Source organism: Aspergillus pseudodeflectus (assembly GCF_044049435.1).
Source record: "Aspergillus pseudodeflectus strain CBS 756.74 chromosome Unknown BJX68scaffold_2, whole genome shotgun sequence".
NCBI classification, from domain to species: Eukaryota; Fungi; Ascomycota; class Eurotiomycetes; order Eurotiales; family Aspergillaceae; genus Aspergillus; species Aspergillus pseudodeflectus.
The window spans coordinates 1584832-1604396 of NW_027263778.1; the positions used below are offsets into that span (position 1 = coordinate 1584832).

A 19565-nucleotide genomic window follows, 5' to 3' on the forward strand; every position below is an offset into this window, starting at 1 on the left:
CTTTATTTTTGGGCCTTTGACGGCCGTGACTCAAATGAGTCCAGGCCCTAGAGTGAGATTTTGGTTGCAGTGAATATCATTGGAGAATGTCTCGCCAAAATTATCATTGAGCGGTCTGTCCGCCTCGGCCCTGGTTGAGTCGTTGTATACTCCGTCCAGCGTACGGAGACGGAGAACGGAGGACGTCCGGAGTGTGGGGTATAAATGTCATCATTCCTGTACTTTGTACATCGATGTATCTACGCTCAGACGGAATACAGAGTAAGTACGATCCCGCAAGGTGTCTATTATCATTATTTGCAAGTTGTGGATTTCTCCAATTTCCATGCTTCCTCCAAATCCAACCGGTTATCCCGGGAATCCTTCTGCGCTTGTGCCTGGTTCCTTGCATAATTCAGGATGCATGCATACTTCGCCCGGGGCGGATTATCAGCGGGCTCGTCCTCGCGAAACCCTTTCATGGTTCCAGACTCAAAGTCTATGAAGCCACCAATTCCCCAAATTTTAGAGATGGAGATGGAGATCACAGTTATCAGCTGAACACCTCAAGAAATAAGATTAAGATTAATGTTTCTCGTGTGTTGTCTGGATTCGGGTCGGATTGTCCAATTTTAGGGAGATGGAACTGACTCTCTGTCCCAGAGTCTCTTTGTCTGAGCGGGGAATTGAGGGTGTGAGGCTAATCTAGACGCACTAATGCGCCGACTATGATGGCTCTCAACCCGCTGGCTAGAGTATACTAAAAGTCTAGCGCTGGCTATAGCCTTCGAATAGTCTCTTGCTCTCGTCGTCGTATCGCCTCAAGAAGACTTGATTGCGATTTGCGAACCGCGCTTCAAATTTTTACCTTGGCAGTAGGAACAGGGTTGGACCCGTCGCTCGAAGGAGCCGAGATGCCGAAATTGGACGAGAGCGTTGCACGCCAACGCCAACGCCAACGCCTGGGTTGGTGGCGATGGCGATCCAAGAGAGTAATTGCATGCATGATACGAGGTTTGACTATTATGCACAACGCTTAAAGGAGACGACAGTACGACTGTGCGCCGTGATGGATGGCCCTATGGGAAATGCTCGTCTTATCATTGATCAGATGGTGTAAGAACCTGGCCTGCTAACGACTTTCATATAGACCAGAGGACAGTTATGTATGCCTGAATTGCATTATATGTTCTGTTGTGCCGTTGAGCTGCTGCTACCTACCTTGTCATTTGGGGTGGCTCGTCGCATAGCAACTAATCTTTCACGGAGAAGCTTCTCTCGTAGTATAGTGCTGGAGATGCGTGGATGTGGTTTTGGTGGAATAGCCTATTATAAACTTGTTAGTCTGACAAATGGAAGGGGTCGAGCAGATTACACGGCTGAGGCCGGGGAACATTGTGAATACCTTTACATATGAATATCATTCACCCACCTCTTTGGCATGGCTTTTCTCTTCGGCCTCAGGAGACGGCGATTTGCGCTTTGAATCCTCATCTTGATCAGCCACTCTTTGCCGCTTCTCACTACGAACGGATACGGAAGACGTGTTGCGCCTTCTCCGGGCAGCGGGAGCATATCTCTCAATGGAGCGACGCCGCTTTCTCTCCCTCGTGCGGCTTCGGCTGCGCGAGTCGTGACGCCTCGGGCTAACGCTTCTGGTGGGAGACCGGCCTCTGCCCCGGCTACGACTGCGGCTCGCGCTTCTGAACGAGCGCCGACGTCGACGGTCGTCGCTGCGGTCTCTGCTGCGGCTCAAGCGGCGATCGTCACGGGATTTGTGGCCCTTTGCAATATTAGCCGTGGATTCTCTCTTGTCATCTCTAGAATAAGGCGACGATCTTCGCCGGCCCTCTCGCCTCTCGGCGCTCCGCGATCTCGATCGTGACCTTGAGCCAGATGATTTCCTCCGCCTATGTCGGTGCTTCGGGGCAGGCGAGCGTGACGGGCTACGCGGGGAAGTAGATCGCTGTCGTCGGTCTCTTCTGGGAGTACGTGAGCGCGATGAATCACTGCGGGAGATGGATCTAGCTCGATCACCGTAATCGGGGCTGCGTCTTCTCGGCCTCCGGCGGTCACCTCGGTCTGGCGAGACGGAGCCGCTAGGTGATCGACGGCGTCGGTTTCGGTCAGGGCGTTGCCTGCGTGGCGGCGACCGAGAAGGTGATACAGATCGCGAGCGTGAGGGTGAGCGACTGGGTGACCTAGAAGGCCGACGGCCTCTGCGAGATCCGGAGGGGACATACGAATCGAACTCTCGCCTGGGAGGCTGGTCCCAATGGCGATCCCGACTGCGCCGTCTCGGTGGTGACCGCCGTCGATCAAAGTCTCGTCCTCCAAAGCCGCCTCTTCTGCCCCCGCGGCCTCTCTCAGAGCGTTCTCTCCGTCTTAGCTCCTCGATCTCTCGCTCCCGCGCTTGCTCGTGCTCTTTCTTCTTGCGCGCCTCTTCGGCTGCTTTCTCGGCCTCGACCTAGACTCCGTTAGCAAGAGAACAGATATCGTTGGGCACGCTGACCTACCTTTTCTTGCATAAGTTCCAGCTTCTTTGCTTCCAAGAGCTCCTTCGGAACTCCCTGGGGATTTTGCTGGCCACTCAAGCATAACAACCATAATTCCTTGCAAAATTTCGCGGTATCCTTGTCCAGAAACCCCGTAAGCTGAATTTGTAGCGATTTGATGTCCGGCTGAATAACGGCAAAAGTTAGCAATTGTCGCGAAACCAACGTTTAATAAGAGACTCGACATACAAATCGTGATCCTTCGAGCAGGTTAAAGCAAAGCTCAATAACGACGTCATCTTCGTTCCCCAGAATCTCAGAAATCTTTCCTGCGATCCATCTATTGTTGAACAAAGCCACAATTAGTGAGACATTCCTTTCCCTTAACAACGAACTCGATCCTGGAGAAAGTGAACAGAGGCTAGGCTTACTTTTTCATGACCTCGATATTGACCTTGGTCATGTCAACTTTCTGGTTGAACTCCGGAGGGAATTTGGTCTGTCGGAGCAGCTTTGCATCCACGCGGGTCGCCATACTGATTGAGTGATGGTTGAAGGGCTGGGCTTGCAAGTCTGGGTGTCGGCGAGACTCGAGAGCGCGACTCAGCAATGATGCGTTGCGCGGTTGGTGCTTGTGGTTTCCTGTTTTCGGAAGCAGTCGGACCGATGAGCCTCAATCTTTCCTATCTAGGAAATCGCTCTTGGCGAGGTCTATATCCAATCCATTTATCAGCGCAACTTTAGTTGATCATTAACATGTCATTGCTTCATATCATTACTTCCAATACTCCATATATATACATATATGGACGGTTGCCCACGGCCGAACTGGATCCAATCCTCTCAACGACCAGTCAGTTCTCGTAGCACCCGATTCACCTCCTCCCTCCCACGGCGCAGTTGCTCATCTACTTTGCCATCTTTATGGACGGCCTTCATCTCATAGTGTAGCTCGACGAGCTCTGACGCGAGGCGAAGGTGATCTTTCGCCGTGTTTGCTTTTGTTGGGTTGGCCGCTGCATCTCCTGGGGCACGCCGCTCTCCTGTCTCTACTGACGGTAGGACTTGGTTGACAGTGACGAGGTTCAGAGCATCATTGTAGTCCTATACGGTGTTAGCCCTCGAACATGATGAGCTTCTCGCCCGAGACCGGAGTCCCAAATCCCCGTCCATGTAACAAGTATTAGAATGAGAATGAGAAGGACGTACACAAGCACGTAGAGACGCGAGATCGGATAGGATCTCTGCTACTTTCATGTTGTCAAAGCGTCGACTTGCCAGTTATCAGAGTAAGACAATCGACTCTGATGGTATTTTCAGCTTATACAGTCAACCGGATCTTTATCCGGATCTGTCGCGCAACTTTTGGAGTAGATACAGGCTGCGCAGTTTGGATTTGACGGACTTTTGAGGGACAGGGTAGCTCCGTTGCGACGTTGTCACTATCTCTGACTATGAACTTGAGACACAATCACAAGAGCAACGGGAACCTTACTGAGGTAATCGACAAGGAGAACCGGCAATACACAGAGTATGATGAAAGTCGAAGAGAAGTCTGAGGCGCATCCGAATCTCGGATGATCCGACATCCCCACAATCCTCGGCCGGACTTCCGCCGCATTATCGGCTTCCCCAGCGACGCCTATATACGGCGCTTCTTCCCTCTGTCTTTGCTGATCACACAAAAAAACCAAAGACAATTACAATGGCAGCTTCAATCCGCGCCAATTGCCGCAAGGTCATTTGCATCGGCCGAAACTACGCGTAAGTCTCCGGCCCTCTCTATTTCGCACCTCCGCGGCATCGCGACTAACGCCGAACCCACAGCGACCACATCACAGAGCTGAACAACACGAAGCCCAAGCAGCCCTTCTTCTTCCTGAAGCCCTCGTCCTCTATCCTTATCCCCGGCGAGGGTCCTGTTCTCCGACCGCGCGGCACCAACCTGCACTATGAGGTGGAATTGGGTCTGGTGATGGGCAAGCAGGTCCGCGATTTGGATCCGTCGGACGACAAGGGAGCGCTGGATGCGATTCACAGTGCGTTACCTGGCCCACTCATATCTTGTATCCGAACGGGTCATGTCTTCGGAATTGGATTGGAGAGTAGCTAACATTATGCCTTAGGCTACCTCCTCGCAATCGACATGACAGCTCGCAACGTGCAAGATGAGGCGAAGAAGAAGGGTCTCCCTTGGACGATCGCAAAGGGCTTCGACACCTTCCTCCCCGTTTCGCAGGAGATTCTCAAGTCGCAGATCCCCGACCCGCATAATGCGTTCTTGCGTCTCAATGTCGGTACCCAGCAGCGACAGGCTGATTCGACCGGGTTGATGCTCTACCGGATCCCTAGACTGCTCGCAGAGATCTCGCGCGTGATGACGCTGGAGAAGGGTGACTTGGTGCTGACCGGTACGCCCAAGGGCGTTGGGGAGGTCAAGTCAGGAGACGTCATGACTGCGTCGATCGAGGTTGATGGGAAGGAGATTGAACAGGGAAGGATTGAGGTTGAGGTCAAGGATCGAGAGGGGCGCTATGAGTACCGCGAGACTTAAGGAGTTCGATTCTTGCCGTGTTTTAAGAATAGATATTGCTGCTACACTACAACATACTGTACATATGTGAGGGATAGCACCAGTTGGGATCCCTAGGCTAAGCTAATCATGACGCCCAGCAAACGGCTCGTAAATAGACTCGGCCGTATCTGGACGTACAATTGGTATAGTTCTCCTTCCCCTCATATTGTTATTTTCCACAAATGCAGGTGGATTTGCTGCACTTATTTTCCCCACTCCGTCCGGGTTTCCTGTCCTTCGTTCTTCTCGACGCCCTACAACCTGACCTTGACCTGGCTCTAGGTGACTTCTTATCATTCCCGCTAAGCTCTCCCAAGAAAATCCCACCTCTTTTGCCATTTCCTCAGCCCGCCTACACTCAGCCACCTCATCATGCCCCAGAAGGAAGGCGTGGATAAACCTGGCATCGCTGACCTGGGGCGCTTCGGCTCTCAAAGCATTTGCGTATTCGAGGTATGCAATCAAGGACCTGCCGCCCTGGAGAATACTTCTCAGAATTTGAGCTTCTGTTCTTGCATTTCCCATTGCGCTATCTATGTCCAAAGCTTGGTTTGGAAGTTGTAGCTGTAAATCAAACCTGGAGCCTCTCCTGCGGGCAAGCGGTTGGGTGATATCGCTCAATGATGTTTCCCATGTTGTTGCCGTCTCTGTTCGCTGTAGCTGCTTTGGTGCTATCCATGTCAGGCTCGGATTTTCTGGTGCAGTCCGAGCAGGGATTCGACCGGGCCGAATTGGACCTGAAACGGCGTTTTCAGAAGCAGTACCCAACCTACTTGTTCCTGTCAAGAATGCAATTTGTTAGTGAACCAAATCGGCTATAATAGGTTGACGAATACAGCAACATGAAGTCTATTCTCACCTGCACTCGCCACTTGTTCGCTCGCCGTGTTCTCCTGAAGAACACAAGTTGACCGTTCAAGAATCTCAACCTTGCCCAGCAACATCTTATTCGCAGACTCTGCCTTCTCGAGTGTAGCCCGAATGTCGTCAAACATAGTCTTGTACTTAGCCAACTGCTCAGTATGTAAATCCGCAAGTTCCTCTAGTTTTGTATCCTGTTGGGCGAGAATGAGTTTATCAGTGTCGCGCTGCAGCTCAAGCGTACGTATCCGCGCAAGTAGAAGGTCAACAGTTTCACCGAGGTCGGTCAGAATCTTGGTTGTCGTAGCATGGTCGTTTTGGAGCTCCTTGATCAACTCGGTGAGTACGACGATGTCACGCCGGAGTTGATGTGCCCAGAGGATAGAAGACGGATGGGAGGCGTAAGGTGTTGTTGTGTTAGAGGGATCTCTGGGGTCCAGGTTCGGCTGAGACATCAGAAAGCTATGGTTCCGTAACCTCCAGGTTGACTGAATAATACAGTTGGGGGTTCAGCGTGAAAATGGCTATCGCAGGATGGGGTGGGAGGTCGTTAGGAACAACCTTTGCGAAAAAGGCTACAGTGAGGAAAGTGCTACAAACCTACGAGCATATCAAACTCAAAACTTAGTTAACCAAACGGAATGGCATTTACCTCTTGTCTATTGTGCTCCATACTTTAAAGCAGGTATACAACCACCCCAGATCCATGAACATGTAAATGGCCTTCTTCCTCCTGAGGGAGAAAACCATGAGCGAGTAACATTTTTGCTCGCCTTCTCAGTCAGGTAACAATGACCTAACTAACGAGCAATGTAGGAAAAGGGGACAAAGGAAAAAGAGGTGAAAAGAGATCCCAGAAGAGACAATCATGAATTACAGCATAAACAATCGCACAAACATTGTCGCATCTCCGTAAGCATGAACAAAGGAAACCATGAGACAGCAGTCGACGGGGAGTCGTTTAGAACCCATCTGCTGCTGATAACACAAAACAAAATGCTGGAGATACAGAAAGCCACTTTTGAAGGATTTCCCTTTACCAAGAGAAGCTGCAACGATCAAAAACAGGTCTTTTTCCACCGCAACTCACCCTTGGAGCGTTATTGGCAACTGCATTCGTAACCCGCATCGAAGACATTAGGTGGCTCGGATTTAAGGAGTTTAGATGAGGTCTATCGCAGTTAGTATACGCTTGATATTTCGTTGGGCTAGTGTTCAACATACCTGCAACGTTCATGGGCATCTCCTCGATTTGAGTGCTGTAGAACTGCTCGATTTCGCGCATCATACGGACATCGTCGGCGGTGACGAAGTTGATGGCAACACCCTTACGACCGAAACGACCACCACGACCGATACGGTGAATGTAGTTCTCACGGTTGGCAGGGAGATCGTAGTTGATGACCAGAGAGACCTGCTGGACATCGATACCACGGGCCAGAAGGTCAGTGGCAATGAGGACACGGGAGGATCCAGAGCGGAACTCCTTCATGATAACATCACGCTGGGACTGCTCCATGTCACCGTGCATGGCGGAGACGGTGAAGTCACGGGCAGTGAGCTTGTCAGTGAGCCAGTCGACCTTGCGGCGGGTGTTGCAGAAGATGACGGCCTGGGTGATTGTAACGGTCTCGTAGAGATCGGAGAGGGTGTCGAGCTTCCACTCCTCCTTCTCGACGGCAATGTAGAACTGCTTGATACCTTCGAGGGTAAGTTCCTGCTTCTTGACAAGGATACGGACGGGGTCGCGCATGAACTTGGTGGTGACCTCAAGGACGTCCTGGGGCATGGTAGCGGAGAGCAGGACAACCTGGGTGGACTGGGGAAGGAGCTGGAAGATGTCGTAGATTTGCTCGGTGAAACCACGCTGCATTCATTAGTATGTTGCTTGCATGTTTGATCAAGATAAGATATTACGTACGGACAACATCTCATCGGCCTCGTCGAGGATGAACATCTTCATGTGGTCGGTCTTGAGGACACGGCGCTGGATCATGTCCTGGATACGGCCGGGGGTACCGACAACGACCTGGGGACCGTTGCGGAGGGCGTTCATGTCATCACGGACAGCGGTACCACCAATGCAGGCGTGGCACTCAATGTTCATGAAGTCACCGATAGCGATAACGACCTTCTGGATCTGCTGGGCCAATTCACGGGTGGGGGCAACGATCAGAGCCTGGCAGCCCTTGACGTTGGGGTCGAGCTTCTGGAGAGCGGAGATGGAGAAAGTAGCGGTCTTTCCAGTACCGGACTGAGCCTGAGCAATGACATCGTTGCCTAAGGCGAGTTATTAACACCATTGGAACGTAACATTTGCGAATTTCTAGACTCACCCTTGATGATGGGCATGATGGCACGCTGCTGGATAGCAGAGGGACGTTCGAAACCATAGGCGTAGACACCTGTAAAGCGCGATGACCGTTAGATCCTGACCCCCCACTCTTCGTGTTCGGAATAGAAATTTGCACATACCGCGGAGCAGCTCGCTCTTCAGGTCCATGGAGTCGAAAGAGTCGGTGACCTCATCGTAGTTGGACTCGATCTGAGCTGTAATTTCGAAAAGAATATCGTTAGCTTATTCTGTGCCTTCACGGGTGTTGTCGCTGGTGGTGGTGCGAGACTGCAGGATTTTCCATCCCGCCGTCCTGTGTAGACCGCGAAAAAAAAAAAAAAAAAATCCTCGCCACGACACCGACATATGGACGATAAGACGCAAAGGAGTACAACGTACCGTCGGGGATCTCCTCGAGACCCTTGTCGTTGGAAGCCATGTTTGCGGTTGTTGTAGAGGGGATCACAGCAACGGACTGTGATCGAAGGAAGACGGTGGGGTTTGGGTAAGAACTGAAGGGTTTGTTCCTTAGCGACGGTCCCAGTGGGGTTTCTGTCGCTGAATTTCTTAAAGTCAAAAGACTTCTTCTCTCGAGTGCTGATGACTAGAACCACAGGTCTCCGGGAGAGACTTTCAAGGAGCTAGTAGTAATGATAAATGTTGTAGAAGTTGAGAGTTGGAGAGTGGAAAGAGAAGAGAAAAAAGATGGAAGAAGTGGTGGATCTTCTGGTGGTGGGAAAAAAGAATTATTCTGGATGGGGTTTTTTTCCCTCTCTGCATTTTTACTCGCTGTTACCGCTGGTGACTCAGCTTACTATGGCAAAATTACCCTTGCCGCCTGAACTTTGGTACGAGATTTTTGCCCAATGATTGCGAACCGCCTGCTATTTTGAGTCATGCCCACCTTTTCCCTCTACTTTTTTGCTGCTTTCTCTTGACAGATGTTGTGACTCTTCTGGTGGCTGTGGCAGGCAAATCTTGTTGTGAATCATCGCTGATTACTTCTCCACCATTATTGAATCGTCTTTTCGCCTATCTCCGCCGGTTCCCAGGGAAATTCCGTTTGATTCCTGCAAAAGGAAGTGTACAAACGAAGTCAAACAGGTTGGAGGACCGATATGCCAGACATTACAACTTTGGGCAGCCAGCTCCGGAATGAGGATGGAGTCGAAGAACTCGCTGCTCGGAATGCAATCCCAGGACATCCTCTCGGCGTAAAACCGAGTGGCAATGCGCTGCTCGCCGCTGTCAATCTCCGCAACGCGATTGGTACATTCGGGTTGCTGCCAGACGAGTTGATTTTGATATTATTGGAGTTCCTTGATTGCCCAAGCCTCCTGCGGCTTGGCCGGACATGTAAGGCGCTTTATGCTTTCACAAGAGCGGAGGATCTATGGAAGACTATTTTCATCAGGTACGGCATTTAACTCAGCTGTGACGTAGTGGCGTAGATGCTAAGTTGCTAGATCCCCTCCTACATCTTTCACATGGAGAGGAACATGGCGTACGACGTACCTGAACCTTCCTCCATCTAAGGTTGCTTTTCTCGACTGTTCCAACCTGTTCTCGGATGCCCTGCATAGGCCATTCTATTGCGCGCACATTTCGCTAGATCCATATGCCTCCAACATTCCAACTAGGAACCAGATTGCCCGTTTACCCAACCTAACTCCTCAAGAATTTCAGGAGAAATGGTCTGATACACCGTTCATCTTGACGGAACCCGTGAAACAGTGGCCGGTATACCACCAGTGGTCGGTGGAGACACTGCTGCCGAAGCACGGAGGGACTCCCTTTAGAGCGGAGGCTGTCGACTGGCCTTTCCGGACATATGTTGATTACATGAAGAACAACTCGGACGAAAGCCCTCTATACCTCTTCGACAAGGAGTTTGTCTCCAAGATGGGGCTCAGGGTAGGTCCGATGGACCAGGAACCGGAGATAGCCTATTGGCCGCCACCTTGCTTCGGCGAGGACTTCTTCTCTGTTCTGGGCAACGACCGGCCCGATAGACAGTGGTTGATTATCGGACCTGAAAGATCTGGAAGCACTTTTCACAAGGACCCTAATGCTACAAGCGCCTGGAATGCTGTTGTCCGTGGCTCCAAGTACTGGATTATGTTCCCTTCGTCTTCCAAGCTTCCCCCTCCGCCCGGGGTTTATGTGTCGGACGACCAAAGTGAGGTGACTTCCCCGCTTAGTATAGCGGAATGGCTCTTAGGATTCCATGCCGAGGCTCGCCGTACACAAGGCTGCATTGAGGGCATTTGTCAGGAAGGAGAAATCCTCCATGTTCCTTCCGGCTGGTGGCATCTAGTCGTCAATCTTGAACCTGCTATCGCAATCACGCAAAATTTCATTCCTCGCGCCCACTTAACAGCCGCGTTGGATTTCCTGTCTAATAAGGCAGATCAGATTTCTGGATTTCGAAAGGATGTAACCAACCCGTACGAACAGTTCGTGGCCAAGATGCAGAAATCACACCCGGAACTACTGCAAACAGCTCTAGACGATTTGAAAAAGAAATCCGAGGGCAAGAAGAGAAAATGGGACGAGATCGTCCACGGAAAGATTAAAACCGATTCAGCTGAGCCCGAATCTGCTGGTTTCAGCTTCGGATTTGGTGGCGATGATAGCGATGTGGAAGTTCCTTGAACGCCTCAACTATATATGCAACGAATCATGCAATAATGCAATGAGCTATACAGCAGAGCTTGGGTTTACCTCTTAAAGCGGCATCCGGGCACACTGGGCCTACAACAAAGCTGGACTTCAATGACAAGCAACACTTTTGGTCGCCGACATGTTCTCACCGAATGCCAAGTATCCGACAAACGCGCCCACAGCGACGGCAAGCATAACAAAGCCGTTGTAAGTCATAAAGAGAAGCCTGGGGTTGTCAGCTCATTTCTTCATGAGAAGAGAAGCCCGACTTACATGATGAAAAAGCTATAAAACACCTGCACCGCATAAAGCGCAGCCATGGTGATCTTACCCCTCCGCTCAACGGCCCTCCTATTGTCACTGCCTACAAGTAGCCGTGAGCTCGTGCTGGGGACATGTGTACGTGCTTGGTTTTGAGGCTCAGTCTCATTGCCCGTGAGAGCTTCGTCGGCGATCTCATTGCCTTTACAGGGTCAATGGCAGCTCGGCCAACGGGAGGGATTGTTCAAACATCCGACTCTTATATAGAAAGCACTGTATAGACATATAGAGGAAAATCACTTACTGCCAACAGGGACTGTCGAGAACGCACTCAATCGTCTCGCGTGCGCAATCTCATACTGCCGAGTAACTTGTCTGACACCTTCATAGCCCGCAGCCATAAGGACGATGACGACTAGGGAACCGAGGAGAGAGAGGGGACCGGTTACGTGCCATCCGGAGAAGACAATACAGAGGTTCTTGGTCGACCAGGTGAAGAGCATCTGTTATTCAGAGCATTAACGAGAAATCTCAAGTAAAAGAATGTTATTTTGTTGACTCGTGAAGGCAGGAAGGGGCGCGCTCACATTCATGCTGCACTGGTCCCCTCCCATATCCATATCTCCGTGCCCATGGTGGCCGTGATCCATGTCCATTGTCTTGTAGCTGAGTTGCTTGAGCAGCGACCAATACCTCCGTATTGGATTGCGTGTATCGAGTTTATCGGAAATTGTCGTGTGGTGGAGGGGCTAATAAAAGTGGTCTTTCGGCGAATGTCAACTCAAATTCGACTCCAAGAAGTTAATCGAAATAAGCCGCAAACAAGGGGTGAATGAGGAGACGAAGCGTAAGATGATGTGCTGGCCAGCCATCACTAGATCAGCTGCAGGCGGGATGCAAACAGCACAAACACCGATAAGGTCGACTGGTGGCTTGATCTCCGAATCTGGATTTCATTCAAGCTGCTCTTGCTCCGCACATCTCCATCGCTTGCTGGGACTTGACACGGGCACTCGATTCGCGCTTATCCACGTCCGGGAACTCGCAACTGTCATCGCCAAATATCCAAACTCGATTGTAGGAGAAGAAAACCACTACCACGCAAAACACCACAAACCCTAAAATGGCCGAATCCGCAACCGCGACACCGGCGGGCCCCGTCGCAAACACCCCAGCGACAAGCAGCGCTCCAACAGCGACCGGAGACAATGCCACATCTTCCAACCCGTCTCAATCCCAAAGCCAATCGCAATCAAACAACGTCAACGCCAGCAACGGCACCAACACCACGCAAGCAACCCCCTCTCAACCCAACACGACCACAAATCCCAATTCCAATCCGGGCACCAACGACGAAAACCAACCCCCGGGTTTGACCTCCGACGCCCGCGCAAACCGTGGCCTGCCCTACTATGAGAAACTCCGACGCGATTTGCGCGATACATTGCAGAAGAAGAGGCTTATGGATAAGAGCATGGTAGGCTTTCTTTTCTTCACCATTTACAACATTCCCAGGATTGACACGCAACAGGCCCAACTAGAAGAACAAATCTATCGCTTCGAACAATCCTACCTCGAGGAAACAACAGCCGGAAACATAATCAAGGGCTTCGACACATATATCAAGGGCTCATCAACAGGGACGGGGTCATTAACGGGCGGGTTATCGCTGTCAAGCTCGGGTGTGGGGACCGCATCGAGGAGGAAGGCTGCGGTTACGGATGGCGATCGTGTATTCTCCAAGAGTTCGGCGTCTTTTATGCGGGTATGTTGCTCCCTCTCCCTCCACTCCCCGCTATCCATCCTTTCCGCTTGCTTGACGACCTTTTCAATCCATTGTATATATAAGTGACTGAAACAAACAAAACAAAACAGGACTCCCCCGCTCCCTCTAGCGCACAAACAACCCCCTCGCACGCTCCAACCCCGAGCTCAATGTACAACGGCTCAAACGGGAAACCAGGAAACGGGGATACCTCTTCCGCAGCGAACAGCGTCAAGGGCGGTTCTTCCTCATCGAAGAACAAGAAGAAGGGTACCGGCGGTGGCGGGAATAAAGGTGACAGAGACGACGATGATGATGATAAGCCGCCGAGTAAGCGCTTGAAGATCAGTTATGGGAGGGATTAGAGCGTTCTTCCTGCGAATGGGAATGGAGTTGGGGTTATTATTGCATGTTATATGTTTAGATGGAACGGTGGGTGATATGTATGTATGATATACTGCTATGTTATGGCTGGGAGCTTAGGCGCTAGAGATGGATATGTTTTCTATCAATGTTTTCAGATGGCTCTGATGCTTCCTGAATCCGTGGCAATGCAATGGAAGTACCGACAAAACAAATTGCATATGCATGGGCAGAGATCATAACATATCTTCATAAATCCAGTGACCCCTTCGATCAAAACTGTTGACAGTGAGTAAACCCCATGACCAGCGCTTTTTCCCCGACCTGAAGCCCTAAGTGCGGCCTCCTACAACTGCAACCTAAACGTCGCAACCTCGAACGCCCTCAACTCAATCTCCACTTTCTTTGCCTCTCCTTGGATATCGACAACCTCCAGCTTTTCCTCATCATCCTCGAGAACGTTACACTTCCAAACTCTCTTGACCGGGAAACTCGTCCGAATGACCCCACGGCTCCGCCCACCGAGACTCTCATAGATCCTCAGCACAATACTCTGCCCCTTGCGCTTGGACGCTGGGATTTCAAGGTCTGGGTCTCCCGAGATGTCTTCGTCGTCTTCGCCGCGTTTAACCGTGTCGAGAATCAGAGAGGAGGAGCCGGAGAGGGTGATTTTCGAGAAGAGGTCCTCCCCATCGTTCTTATTCCGACTGAGCGAAGGGCTATGGTGTGTATCCAGCACAAGGGGCTGGTTAAACGCATAGCCCGCCCTTACGGTCCTCGCATCTAGTGGACCGGCATGAGGCATGATCGCGTAGCGAATGGTATGGCGGCCCATGTCGGCATGCGCATCCGGTGCTTTCGGTGCACGGAGTAAAGAGAGCCGCATGAGGTTTCCGACGGTGGCGAAGCCGTACTTCGAGTCGTTGAGGATAGAGACGCCGTAGTTTGACTCGGATAGATCGGAGAATTTGTGGGTGCAGACTTCGAACTTGGCCATGTCCCAACTACGAATTTGTTAGTTTTGAGAAGGCTAGGGGTAGAGTATCAAGGGAATGGGAAGTGATGGGGAGGGCGTACGTTGTGTTATAGTGTGTGGGACGACGAATGATACCGTACTGCGTCTCATAAGACGCTTCGGTGTTCGTGATATCAACCGGAAACTCGACCTTGAGGAACTTCATCGTCTCGCGCCATTCGACTTCGCTCTCAAATTCGACATATGACAGATGTGTACCCGTTGTGGCCGCGAGGCTGATAGTCGTCTTGATCCAGCTGTTCTCGCTGATTCTCGTCTCAGTAACGACGCTGGCGCGGTATGGATCCCGTTCAGCGATACTAGTCTTCACAGACTGGAGCTCCTTGCGAGATTCGAGGTGGTAGACTTCGACATCCCAGGCCTGCCAGTACAGCGGCTTGTCGTCGAAGATGACAAGCTGACCAGCCTTCCCACCTTTGACAATGACTTCGCGGTCGGCATCAATATCGTAGAGCGAAATGATGACGCCGCCTTGGACATCCACGCGGAGCTTTCCGTTATCGAGACGGAATACGCCCGGTTGGATCTCGTTGATGCTAACTTTTGAGGTGGTTGCGGCAGTCGCTGGGACCGGGATGGCGCCGGGGCCGCCGGTGAGTATGGTGTATTTGAGACCATTGGTAGCTGCTTGGACCGGGAGCTTGACTACTTCAGAGCGGTGCCAGGGGAGGGTATTGATTGCTACCGGAGCTGAACCCTTCTCGCTGTACCCGAGGACTTCGAGGGCCTCTTTTCGTGCATTCAGGCCAATCGCAAAGATCTTGGCGTATAGCTCGTCAGAGTCGTCGTAGCACATCTCGATTGAGGACCCTGGAAGACAATCGTGAAACTGGCATAGGAGCGTACCCTGCCACATAAAGTCGATATCCTTCTTGGGGTATTTATAATCGGATTGAGTTAGCGAGGCGAGCGTCGCGAGATACTCGAGCTCGCGAAGGAGGAACTCGGCTCGACGGTTGTTGCGCTTGTTGTTCGCCTGCGTGGTGTATGTGCCCCGGTGCAGCTCAAAGTACAACTCGCCATACCATGTCGCAAACTTGGTTCCGTCTGCAGACTTCTTTTCGAGACTTGCAAAGAAGTCGTCGACTGATCCCCCCATCGAAGTGCGAGGAAGCAAACCAGTCTTGTCACTAAGGCCACGGCAGCGGCGGAGCTTTTCCAAGTGCTCAAAGGTAGGCCCACCCCCTCCGTCACCTTTGCCGAAGACGAGAAGTGACGTGTTGTCTGAGTCGAGAGACTTGTGTTGCGACACGCTGCGTCTCACATCGCCAAAGTGGGCTTCCGCAGTATATGTCTCTGATGGCGCCATATGGCACAGCACCTGGCTTCCATCGAGGGCAACCCATTTGAAAGTCGTATGGGGGAAGTTGTTAATGTTATTCCAGCTAAGCTTCTGCGTGAAGAAGCGGCTCATGCCTGCTAATCGGCAGATCTGGGGAATTTGCGTGGAATAGCCAAATGTATCAGGGAGCCAGAATGTGGTGCAACGTTCGCCAAAATTGCTCTCGAAGAACCGCTGTCCGTAGATGAACTGCCTCACCAGAGACTCGCCACTGGGCATGTTCGTATCGTGCTCAACCCAACTGCCACCGATGGGCTGGAAGTGGCCTTTCTTCACCCATGATTTCACACGGTCAAAGACGGTCGGGTAGTATTGCTTCAGCCACTTGAATTGCTGGGCCTGAGAGCAGGTGAAGCGATGCTCTGGGTATCGGTCCATAAGATCACACTGGTTTGACCATGATCGTGCAACCTTGCGCTTGGTTTCTGCCCATGGCCAAAGCCAGCAGGTATCGATATGGCAGTGCCCTATTCCGTAGATGATCGGCTTCGCATCGGTATCATACACTTCGGCGGAGTCGACCTTGTCGCCCAAATATTTCTGTGCAATCCGGCGACCTTCCTTGATAGCCTCAGTGCTTCCATTGCCGGCAATGAAAGCATCAATAATCGCATTGCCCACCACATTGGCCTCGTGAGACTCCCATCCATCAGCGGGAAACTCCCTAGCGGCATCTGCCCTAATTAGCAAACACACACGAGAGTCCGATTCGTATCGGCCAGCAGCATAACCTACCCGAGATAATCCAAAAATCATAAAACAAAGCCCTAGCCGCCAAATTCACGGCGGTGATCCGCGCCGTATGCAACGTAAAATAGCGATCAGGTTTCGGCGGCTGGATCGAGTCTCCGCCGGGTGCATTTCCAAACATGCCATTGCACGCCATCTCAATATAAAAGACATGCTCCTTCCCATCGCGCCAAGCGTCTGGGATGATCCACTCCACCCGCTCCCCACCCCCCGTGAGACCCTGGAGCGGGTGCCCGTCCTCCGTCCAGACGAGGCCCTCATTATTCGCATCCCAGTGGAACTCTAGCCGCTCCTTTTTCCGGTACTCTTCGGGGATCGTCAGGCGGATGCGGAACCAGTGCGTCGACCAGCTGGGCCCGAAGGAGGCACCGATGTGCGTGGGCTTAAACTCGTTGGCGATTGCCTCTTTGAAACTGGGCCGTTGCAGATCGGGGACGGAATAGACGGAGAGCTTGACGTGGTCTTCGGAGGAAGTGGTAGCTTCGAAGAGCTTACTGTTGTTGTGGTGTTAGCTGCCTCCCGAGTTGTACGTATCAGATGCGGGGACGGGTTGCGGTGCCCGCGACCTTGATGAACGGCAACAACATACCCAATCAGATTCTGCTTCTCATACTGACCGCTAGATGTAAACTGGCGGAGACGGTCAGTGTAGATGCTCCTAATGCGTTGTCCGACGGGGCTTTCGGGCGCCCGGGGCAGAGAGCTGGGAGCTTGTCGGGGAACGTCTCCACCCATTGTTTTGAGCGGGTCTCGCCAGCAAGGGATCAATTTAAATTCGCTCAACGGCAGAGGTAAAAATCTTAAAATTACTCAAGAGGAGTCGAGAGAGTGACACGGAGAGAGGAAAGAAAGCGCCAATATAATGAGAAAAGAGAAGAGAGGCAAGAGGAGAAATAGAATCAGGACCAGGAACGGGGGCAGGTGACGTTGATGTTGCATGCGGAGAAACACTCCAAATGGCGGGGACCAACGGGAATGCCCACAGCCACGGATTGATTGCGTCCCTCTGGGCACACCACAACTCGGCCTGCTGTCCTACTGTATGTGTTTCAGTATGGTCTGCTAGAGGTCCGAGCTCCTGTCCCTGTGTTGCTTGAGTTTCGCGGGAGGCAACCAGGTTCGACTGTGAGTGGACCGTAAGCGATGATCTGCTCGGCGAAAATCGATCTCCTAGAACTGGTTGGTGATAATCTAGATCATGCGGGAGTATCTGACAGTGACACCGCCGACCGTAGTCTGAGTTGCCCGTTTGTCTTACTTTCATCCGTTCTCGTGCATATGTCGCTCCTACGATCAGCAACGGCTGAGACATGTACCCCAATTTTCACTGTTCAGGATGGAGGATTGTTCGTGTATGATGCCTAATCAAAAGCTCAAGATTGCTTAGCACTCGAGAGCTGGAAAAGAGAGGAAATGTCCTGTCCAACACCGTAACACCTAGCTAGAAGAACAAATAGGTATCAAAGATGGGAACGCTTAAAAAACAAGGAATCAACGAATGGCTCAGCTGAGCATAGATGAAAAAGCTCAAAAACGAGCGAGAGAAAGAATGGGATATCGGACTGTCATGGTCACACCCATGGGTCATCCTTGTAAGAAGTGTACGGATTGACGGGCCCAACTAAACGAATCTTCGACTTCAACTGTGAACGTTGTCGATCAATTTTCGCCCCGGCCATCTTCCTTCGCGTGTTGTCAATGGCAACGAGCACGTGGCTCGTTCCGTCCTGCAACGCCCGGACGCAGTGGCGAGTGCCTTGCTGAAACGGCGTACGGCCTGCAGGACTCAATGGCGGCGTCGCAGATGTTACGCACCCTTGCTTGACCGGAGACTTTTGATATTTCGGGAAGCGCACCCGTTGGCTCTGCCGGTAGCTGATACGCTTCTCCTTGCCAGATTTGTCCCATATGGCGGCTCCGTATTTCTGGTATGGAGAGATCGGAACCGCTAGCTGCTTCCTTCGCGGGGACAGAGGCTGCTGCAATCTCAAGGACTCGTCTGAGAGCGATGAACCGGTTGGCGAGATGGAAAGATGCGTCGACTTCTTGAACGAGTATGTTGGGCTCTGCGGAACAGCGGTACTTCCATAATCGGACCAGTCGCTGGTCGTTGGAGTTATCCGCTGGGGCGGTGTATGCTGTCGTGTGTACTCCGGAGAGGTGGTGGGCCGGGTATTCCGCTTCGGCTTTTCCTTGTCGATGGAGTTTCGGGATAGTCGTCGTTGAACAAGTGAGCGGATCGAGTTGCGCACATCGTTCGCCAGAGCGGCGCCCTTGTCGGTCGATATCCATCGCGAGCGCATGCCATCCTTCTTCCGCGGCCTTGGTGGAAGACTGTGGGGCGAGTTCTGGGGTAGGGCTGAAGGAGTGGCCAGCTCGGGAAAGAAATCCCATTTCTTCTCGCGAAAGTAGTGATTCGGGCCGGTGCGGCTAGTTGGAACCCACTGTGGCGGGGGAGAATATCGGTCTGCCGCCAGAAAAGACGTGTAAGCCAAGGACGATGTTGCTGGTTTATCATGAGGCTCTACAGATGGCGTACGGTCGAGCGTGGAGACGGAAGGGTGATCGACAAAATCCGCTAGATCGTCCGACTCGGACCGGACAAACACGGGGTAGCTCTCTGTGGAAACGCTGGACTGGCGACGGTCCCTCTCATCATCGTCGTCATGGTCTTCGAAGCTGTTGACGGTACTGCTGTCGTCGCTCCACGCCGTAGACCCAGCCATGAAGTGGATCTCGCCGGTTGAGGAATCATTTGGAGGTAGTTCGGGGAGGGGTTTATCCAGATGCAGGCGTGAACGAGAAGGCGAAAGAGCACCTGGGGGGACAACTTTCTCTAGTCCCTCGAGGGATCGAGAGGGCCGTACTGGAGGAGCCTGCCTCGACAGGGCATAAGTCGAGGGCGACAGCATGGCGACAGTCGACTGCGTCTTGTGACTCCCCCTCCTGGACGAGGGGGAAGTGAAGAAGAACAAGGAAAGATAAAGGGAAAAAGACGAGGATCTGAACTGGAGAGAAGAGCTAACCCAGGCTATGTGACGAGAAGTGGACGGATAAATTAAGCGGAGAGGGACCAAAAATGCGACGTGAGGAGAGTTAATAAGCTGGAATATGATCTTATGCGCCAACTTTCTTTTTC

At 52.0% G+C, this 19565-nt stretch overlaps 12 protein-coding genes across 12 annotated transcripts; 4 read left to right on the forward strand and 8 right to left on the reverse strand.

Moving 5' to 3' along the window:
* Positions 1 to 1027: 1027 nt before the first annotated feature.
* Positions 1028 to 1680, forward strand: BJX68DRAFT_89805 (uncharacterized protein). Its single transcript, XM_071049961.1, has 2 exons — positions 1028 to 1310; positions 1385 to 1680. The coding sequence occupies exons 1-2, from the start codon at positions 1148 to 1150 to the stop codon at positions 1627 to 1629; spliced, it is 408 nt and encodes a 135-aa protein (XP_070905324.1). The 5' UTR covers positions 1028 to 1147; the 3' UTR covers positions 1630 to 1680.
* Positions 1681 to 1731: 51 nt separating this feature from the next.
* On the reverse strand, positions 1732 to 3009 carry BJX68DRAFT_261560 (PWI domain-containing protein; the record flags this gene model as incomplete). Its single annotated transcript, XM_071044173.1, has 4 exons — positions 1732 to 2355; positions 2496 to 2660; positions 2724 to 2814; positions 2906 to 3009. 4 exons carry the CDS (start codon positions 3007 to 3009, stop codon positions 1732 to 1734), a joined length of 984 nt encoding a protein of 327 aa, XP_070905325.1.
* A 172-nt stretch (positions 3010 to 3181) lies between these two features.
* On the reverse strand, positions 3182 to 3891 carry BJX68DRAFT_89678 (uncharacterized protein). Its single transcript, XM_071049957.1, has 2 exons — positions 3684 to 3891; positions 3182 to 3578 (listed from the first exon to the last, which is right to left on the reverse strand). Exons 1-2 carry the CDS (start codon positions 3729 to 3731, stop codon positions 3318 to 3320), a joined length of 309 nt encoding a protein of 102 aa, XP_070905326.1. The 5' UTR covers positions 3732 to 3891; the 3' UTR covers positions 3182 to 3317.
* BJX68DRAFT_89747 (fumarylacetoacetate hydrolase family protein) lies at positions 3684 to 5079 on the forward strand. The gene is made up of 3 exons (XM_071049959.1): positions 3684 to 4238; positions 4302 to 4513; positions 4601 to 5079. Exons 1-3 carry the CDS (start codon positions 4180 to 4182, stop codon positions 5026 to 5028), a joined length of 699 nt encoding a protein of 232 aa, XP_070905327.1. The 5' UTR covers positions 3684 to 4179; the 3' UTR covers positions 5029 to 5079.
* Positions 5080 to 6720, reverse strand: BJX68DRAFT_89702 (uncharacterized protein). The gene is made up of 2 exons (XM_071049958.1): positions 5909 to 6720; positions 5080 to 5828 (listed from the first exon to the last, which is right to left on the reverse strand). The coding sequence occupies exons 1-2, from the start codon at positions 6363 to 6365 to the stop codon at positions 5131 to 5133; spliced, it is 1155 nt and encodes a 384-aa protein (XP_070905328.1). The 5' UTR covers positions 6366 to 6720; the 3' UTR covers positions 5080 to 5130.
* On the reverse strand, positions 6623 to 8017 carry BJX68DRAFT_275701 (P-loop containing nucleoside triphosphate hydrolase protein; the record flags this gene model as incomplete). Its single annotated transcript, XM_071047895.1, has 2 exons — positions 6623 to 7777; positions 7832 to 8017. 2 exons carry the CDS (start codon positions 8015 to 8017, stop codon positions 6947 to 6949), a joined length of 1017 nt encoding a protein of 338 aa, XP_070905329.1. The 3' UTR covers positions 6623 to 6946.
* On the reverse strand, positions 7924 to 8781 carry BJX68DRAFT_89751 (uncharacterized protein). Its single transcript, XM_071049960.1, has 3 exons — positions 8645 to 8781; positions 8247 to 8460; positions 7924 to 8190 (listed from the first exon to the last, which is right to left on the reverse strand). Exons 1-3 carry the CDS (start codon positions 8682 to 8684, stop codon positions 8064 to 8066), a joined length of 381 nt encoding a protein of 126 aa, XP_070905330.1. The 5' UTR covers positions 8685 to 8781; the 3' UTR covers positions 7924 to 8063.
* A 341-nt stretch (positions 8782 to 9122) lies between these two features.
* BJX68DRAFT_89938 (putative F-box and JmjC domain protein) lies at positions 9123 to 11183 on the forward strand. Its single transcript, XM_071049965.1, has 2 exons — positions 9123 to 9659; positions 9712 to 11183. The coding sequence occupies exons 1-2, from the start codon at positions 9364 to 9366 to the stop codon at positions 10898 to 10900; spliced, it is 1485 nt and encodes a 494-aa protein (XP_070905331.1). The 5' UTR covers positions 9123 to 9363; the 3' UTR covers positions 10901 to 11183.
* BJX68DRAFT_89914 (low-affinity Cu transporter) lies at positions 10860 to 12012 on the reverse strand. Its single transcript, XM_071049964.1, has 4 exons — positions 11758 to 12012; positions 11475 to 11673; positions 11183 to 11372; positions 10860 to 11135 (listed from the first exon to the last, which is right to left on the reverse strand). Exons 1-4 carry the CDS (start codon positions 11824 to 11826, stop codon positions 11018 to 11020), a joined length of 576 nt encoding a protein of 191 aa, XP_070905332.1. The 5' UTR covers positions 11827 to 12012; the 3' UTR covers positions 10860 to 11017.
* Positions 12013 to 12148: 136 nt separating this feature from the next.
* BJX68DRAFT_225812 (chromatin modification-related protein EAF6/MEAF6) lies at positions 12149 to 13790 on the forward strand. Its single transcript, XM_071038428.1, has 3 exons — positions 12149 to 12647; positions 12702 to 12935; positions 13046 to 13790. Exons 1-3 carry the CDS (start codon positions 12294 to 12296, stop codon positions 13298 to 13300), a joined length of 843 nt encoding a protein of 280 aa, XP_070905333.1. The 5' UTR covers positions 12149 to 12293; the 3' UTR covers positions 13301 to 13790.
* Positions 13334 to 17318, reverse strand: ams1 (alpha-mannosidase). Its single transcript, XM_071049966.1, has 4 exons — positions 17016 to 17318; positions 16412 to 16920; positions 14376 to 16350; positions 13334 to 14302 (listed from the first exon to the last, which is right to left on the reverse strand). The coding sequence occupies exons 1-4, from the start codon at positions 17159 to 17161 to the stop codon at positions 13645 to 13647; spliced, it is 3288 nt and encodes a 1095-aa protein (XP_070905334.1). The 5' UTR covers positions 17162 to 17318; the 3' UTR covers positions 13334 to 13644.
* Positions 17319 to 17867: 549 nt separating this feature from the next.
* BJX68DRAFT_89970 (uncharacterized protein) lies at positions 17868 to 19441 on the reverse strand. Its single transcript, XM_071049967.1, has one exon. It carries the CDS (start codon positions 19336 to 19338, stop codon positions 17998 to 18000), a length of 1341 nt encoding a protein of 446 aa, XP_070905335.1. The 5' UTR covers positions 19339 to 19441; the 3' UTR covers positions 17868 to 17997.
* Positions 19442 to 19565: the final 124 nt, after the last annotated feature.

Coding starts and splice junctions, on each gene's coding strand:
- ams1 (XM_071049966.1), bottom strand. CDS start 17,161: ATGGGTGGAGACGTTCCCCGACAAGCTCCCAGCTCTCTGCCCCGGGCG. Junction 16,921..17,015: donor GAGAAGCAGAATCTGATTGG/GTATGTTGTTGC, acceptor CCACAACAACAG/TAAGCTCTTCGAAGCTACCA. Junction 14,303..14,375: donor CCCACACACTATAACACAAC/GTACGCCCTCCC, acceptor ACAAATTCGTAG/TTGGGACATGGCCAAGTTCG.
- BJX68DRAFT_89970 (XM_071049967.1), bottom strand. CDS start 19,338: ATGCTGTCGCCCTCGACTTATGCCCTGTCGAGGCAGGCTCCTCCAGTA.
- BJX68DRAFT_89751 (XM_071049960.1), bottom strand. CDS start 8,684: ATGGCTTCCAACGACAAGGGTCTCGAGGAGATCCCCGACG. Junction 8,461..8,644: donor TCTCGAGGAGATCCCCGACG/GTACGTTGTACT, acceptor TCGAAATTACAG/CTCAGATCGAGTCCAACTAC. Junction 8,191..8,246: donor CATCATGCCCATCATCAAGG/GTGAGTCTAGAA, acceptor AACTCGCCTTAG/GCAACGATGTCATTGCTCAG.
- BJX68DRAFT_89805 (XM_071049961.1), top strand. CDS start 1,148: ATGCCTGAATTGCATTATATGTTCTGTTGTGCCGTTGAGCTGCTGCTA. Junction 1,311..1,384: donor TTTTGGTGGAATAGCCTATT/ATAAACTTGTTA, acceptor CATTGTGAATAC/CTTTACATATGAATATCATT.
- BJX68DRAFT_89678 (XM_071049957.1), bottom strand. CDS start 3,731: ATGAAAGTAGCAGAGATCCTATCCGATCTCGCGTCTCTACGTGCTTGT. Junction 3,579..3,683: donor TCGCGTCTCTACGTGCTTGT/GTACGTCCTTCT, acceptor AACACCGTATAG/GACTACAATGATGCTCTGAA.
- BJX68DRAFT_89747 (XM_071049959.1), top strand. CDS start 4,180: ATGGCAGCTTCAATCCGCGCCAATTGCCGCAAGGTCATTTGCATCGGC. Junction 4,239..4,301: donor TGCATCGGCCGAAACTACGC/GTAAGTCTCCGG, acceptor CCGAACCCACAG/CGACCACATCACAGAGCTGA. Junction 4,514..4,600: donor AGCGCTGGATGCGATTCACA/GTGCGTTACCTG, acceptor ATTATGCCTTAG/GCTACCTCCTCGCAATCGAC.
- BJX68DRAFT_89914 (XM_071049964.1), bottom strand. CDS start 11,826: ATGGACATGGATCACGGCCACCATGGGCACGGAGATATGGATATGGGA. Junction 11,373..11,474: donor CTCGACAGTCCCTGTTGGCA/GTAAGTGATTTT, acceptor GACCCTGTAAAG/GCAATGAGATCGCCGACGAA. Junction 11,136..11,182: donor TTTTATAGCTTTTTCATCAT/GTAAGTCGGGCT, acceptor TGACAACCCCAG/GCTTCTCTTTATGACTTACA.
- BJX68DRAFT_89938 (XM_071049965.1), top strand. CDS start 9,364: ATGCCAGACATTACAACTTTGGGCAGCCAGCTCCGGAATGAGGATGGA. Junction 9,660..9,711: donor TGGAAGACTATTTTCATCAG/GTACGGCATTTA, acceptor CTAAGTTGCTAG/ATCCCCTCCTACATCTTTCA.
- BJX68DRAFT_89702 (XM_071049958.1), bottom strand. CDS start 6,365: ATGTCTCAGCCGAACCTGGACCCCAGAGATCCCTCTAACACAACAACA. Junction 5,829..5,908: donor CGAACAAGTGGCGAGTGCAG/GTGAGAATAGAC, acceptor CATTCTTGACAG/GAACAAGTAGGTTGGGTACT.
- BJX68DRAFT_225812 (XM_071038428.1), top strand. CDS start 12,294: ATGGCCGAATCCGCAACCGCGACACCGGCGGGCCCCGTCGCAAACACC. Junction 12,648..12,701: donor GGCTTATGGATAAGAGCATG/GTAGGCTTTCTT, acceptor GACACGCAACAG/GCCCAACTAGAAGAACAAAT. Junction 12,936..13,045: donor GTTCGGCGTCTTTTATGCGG/GTATGTTGCTCC, acceptor AAAACAAAACAG/GACTCCCCCGCTCCCTCTAG.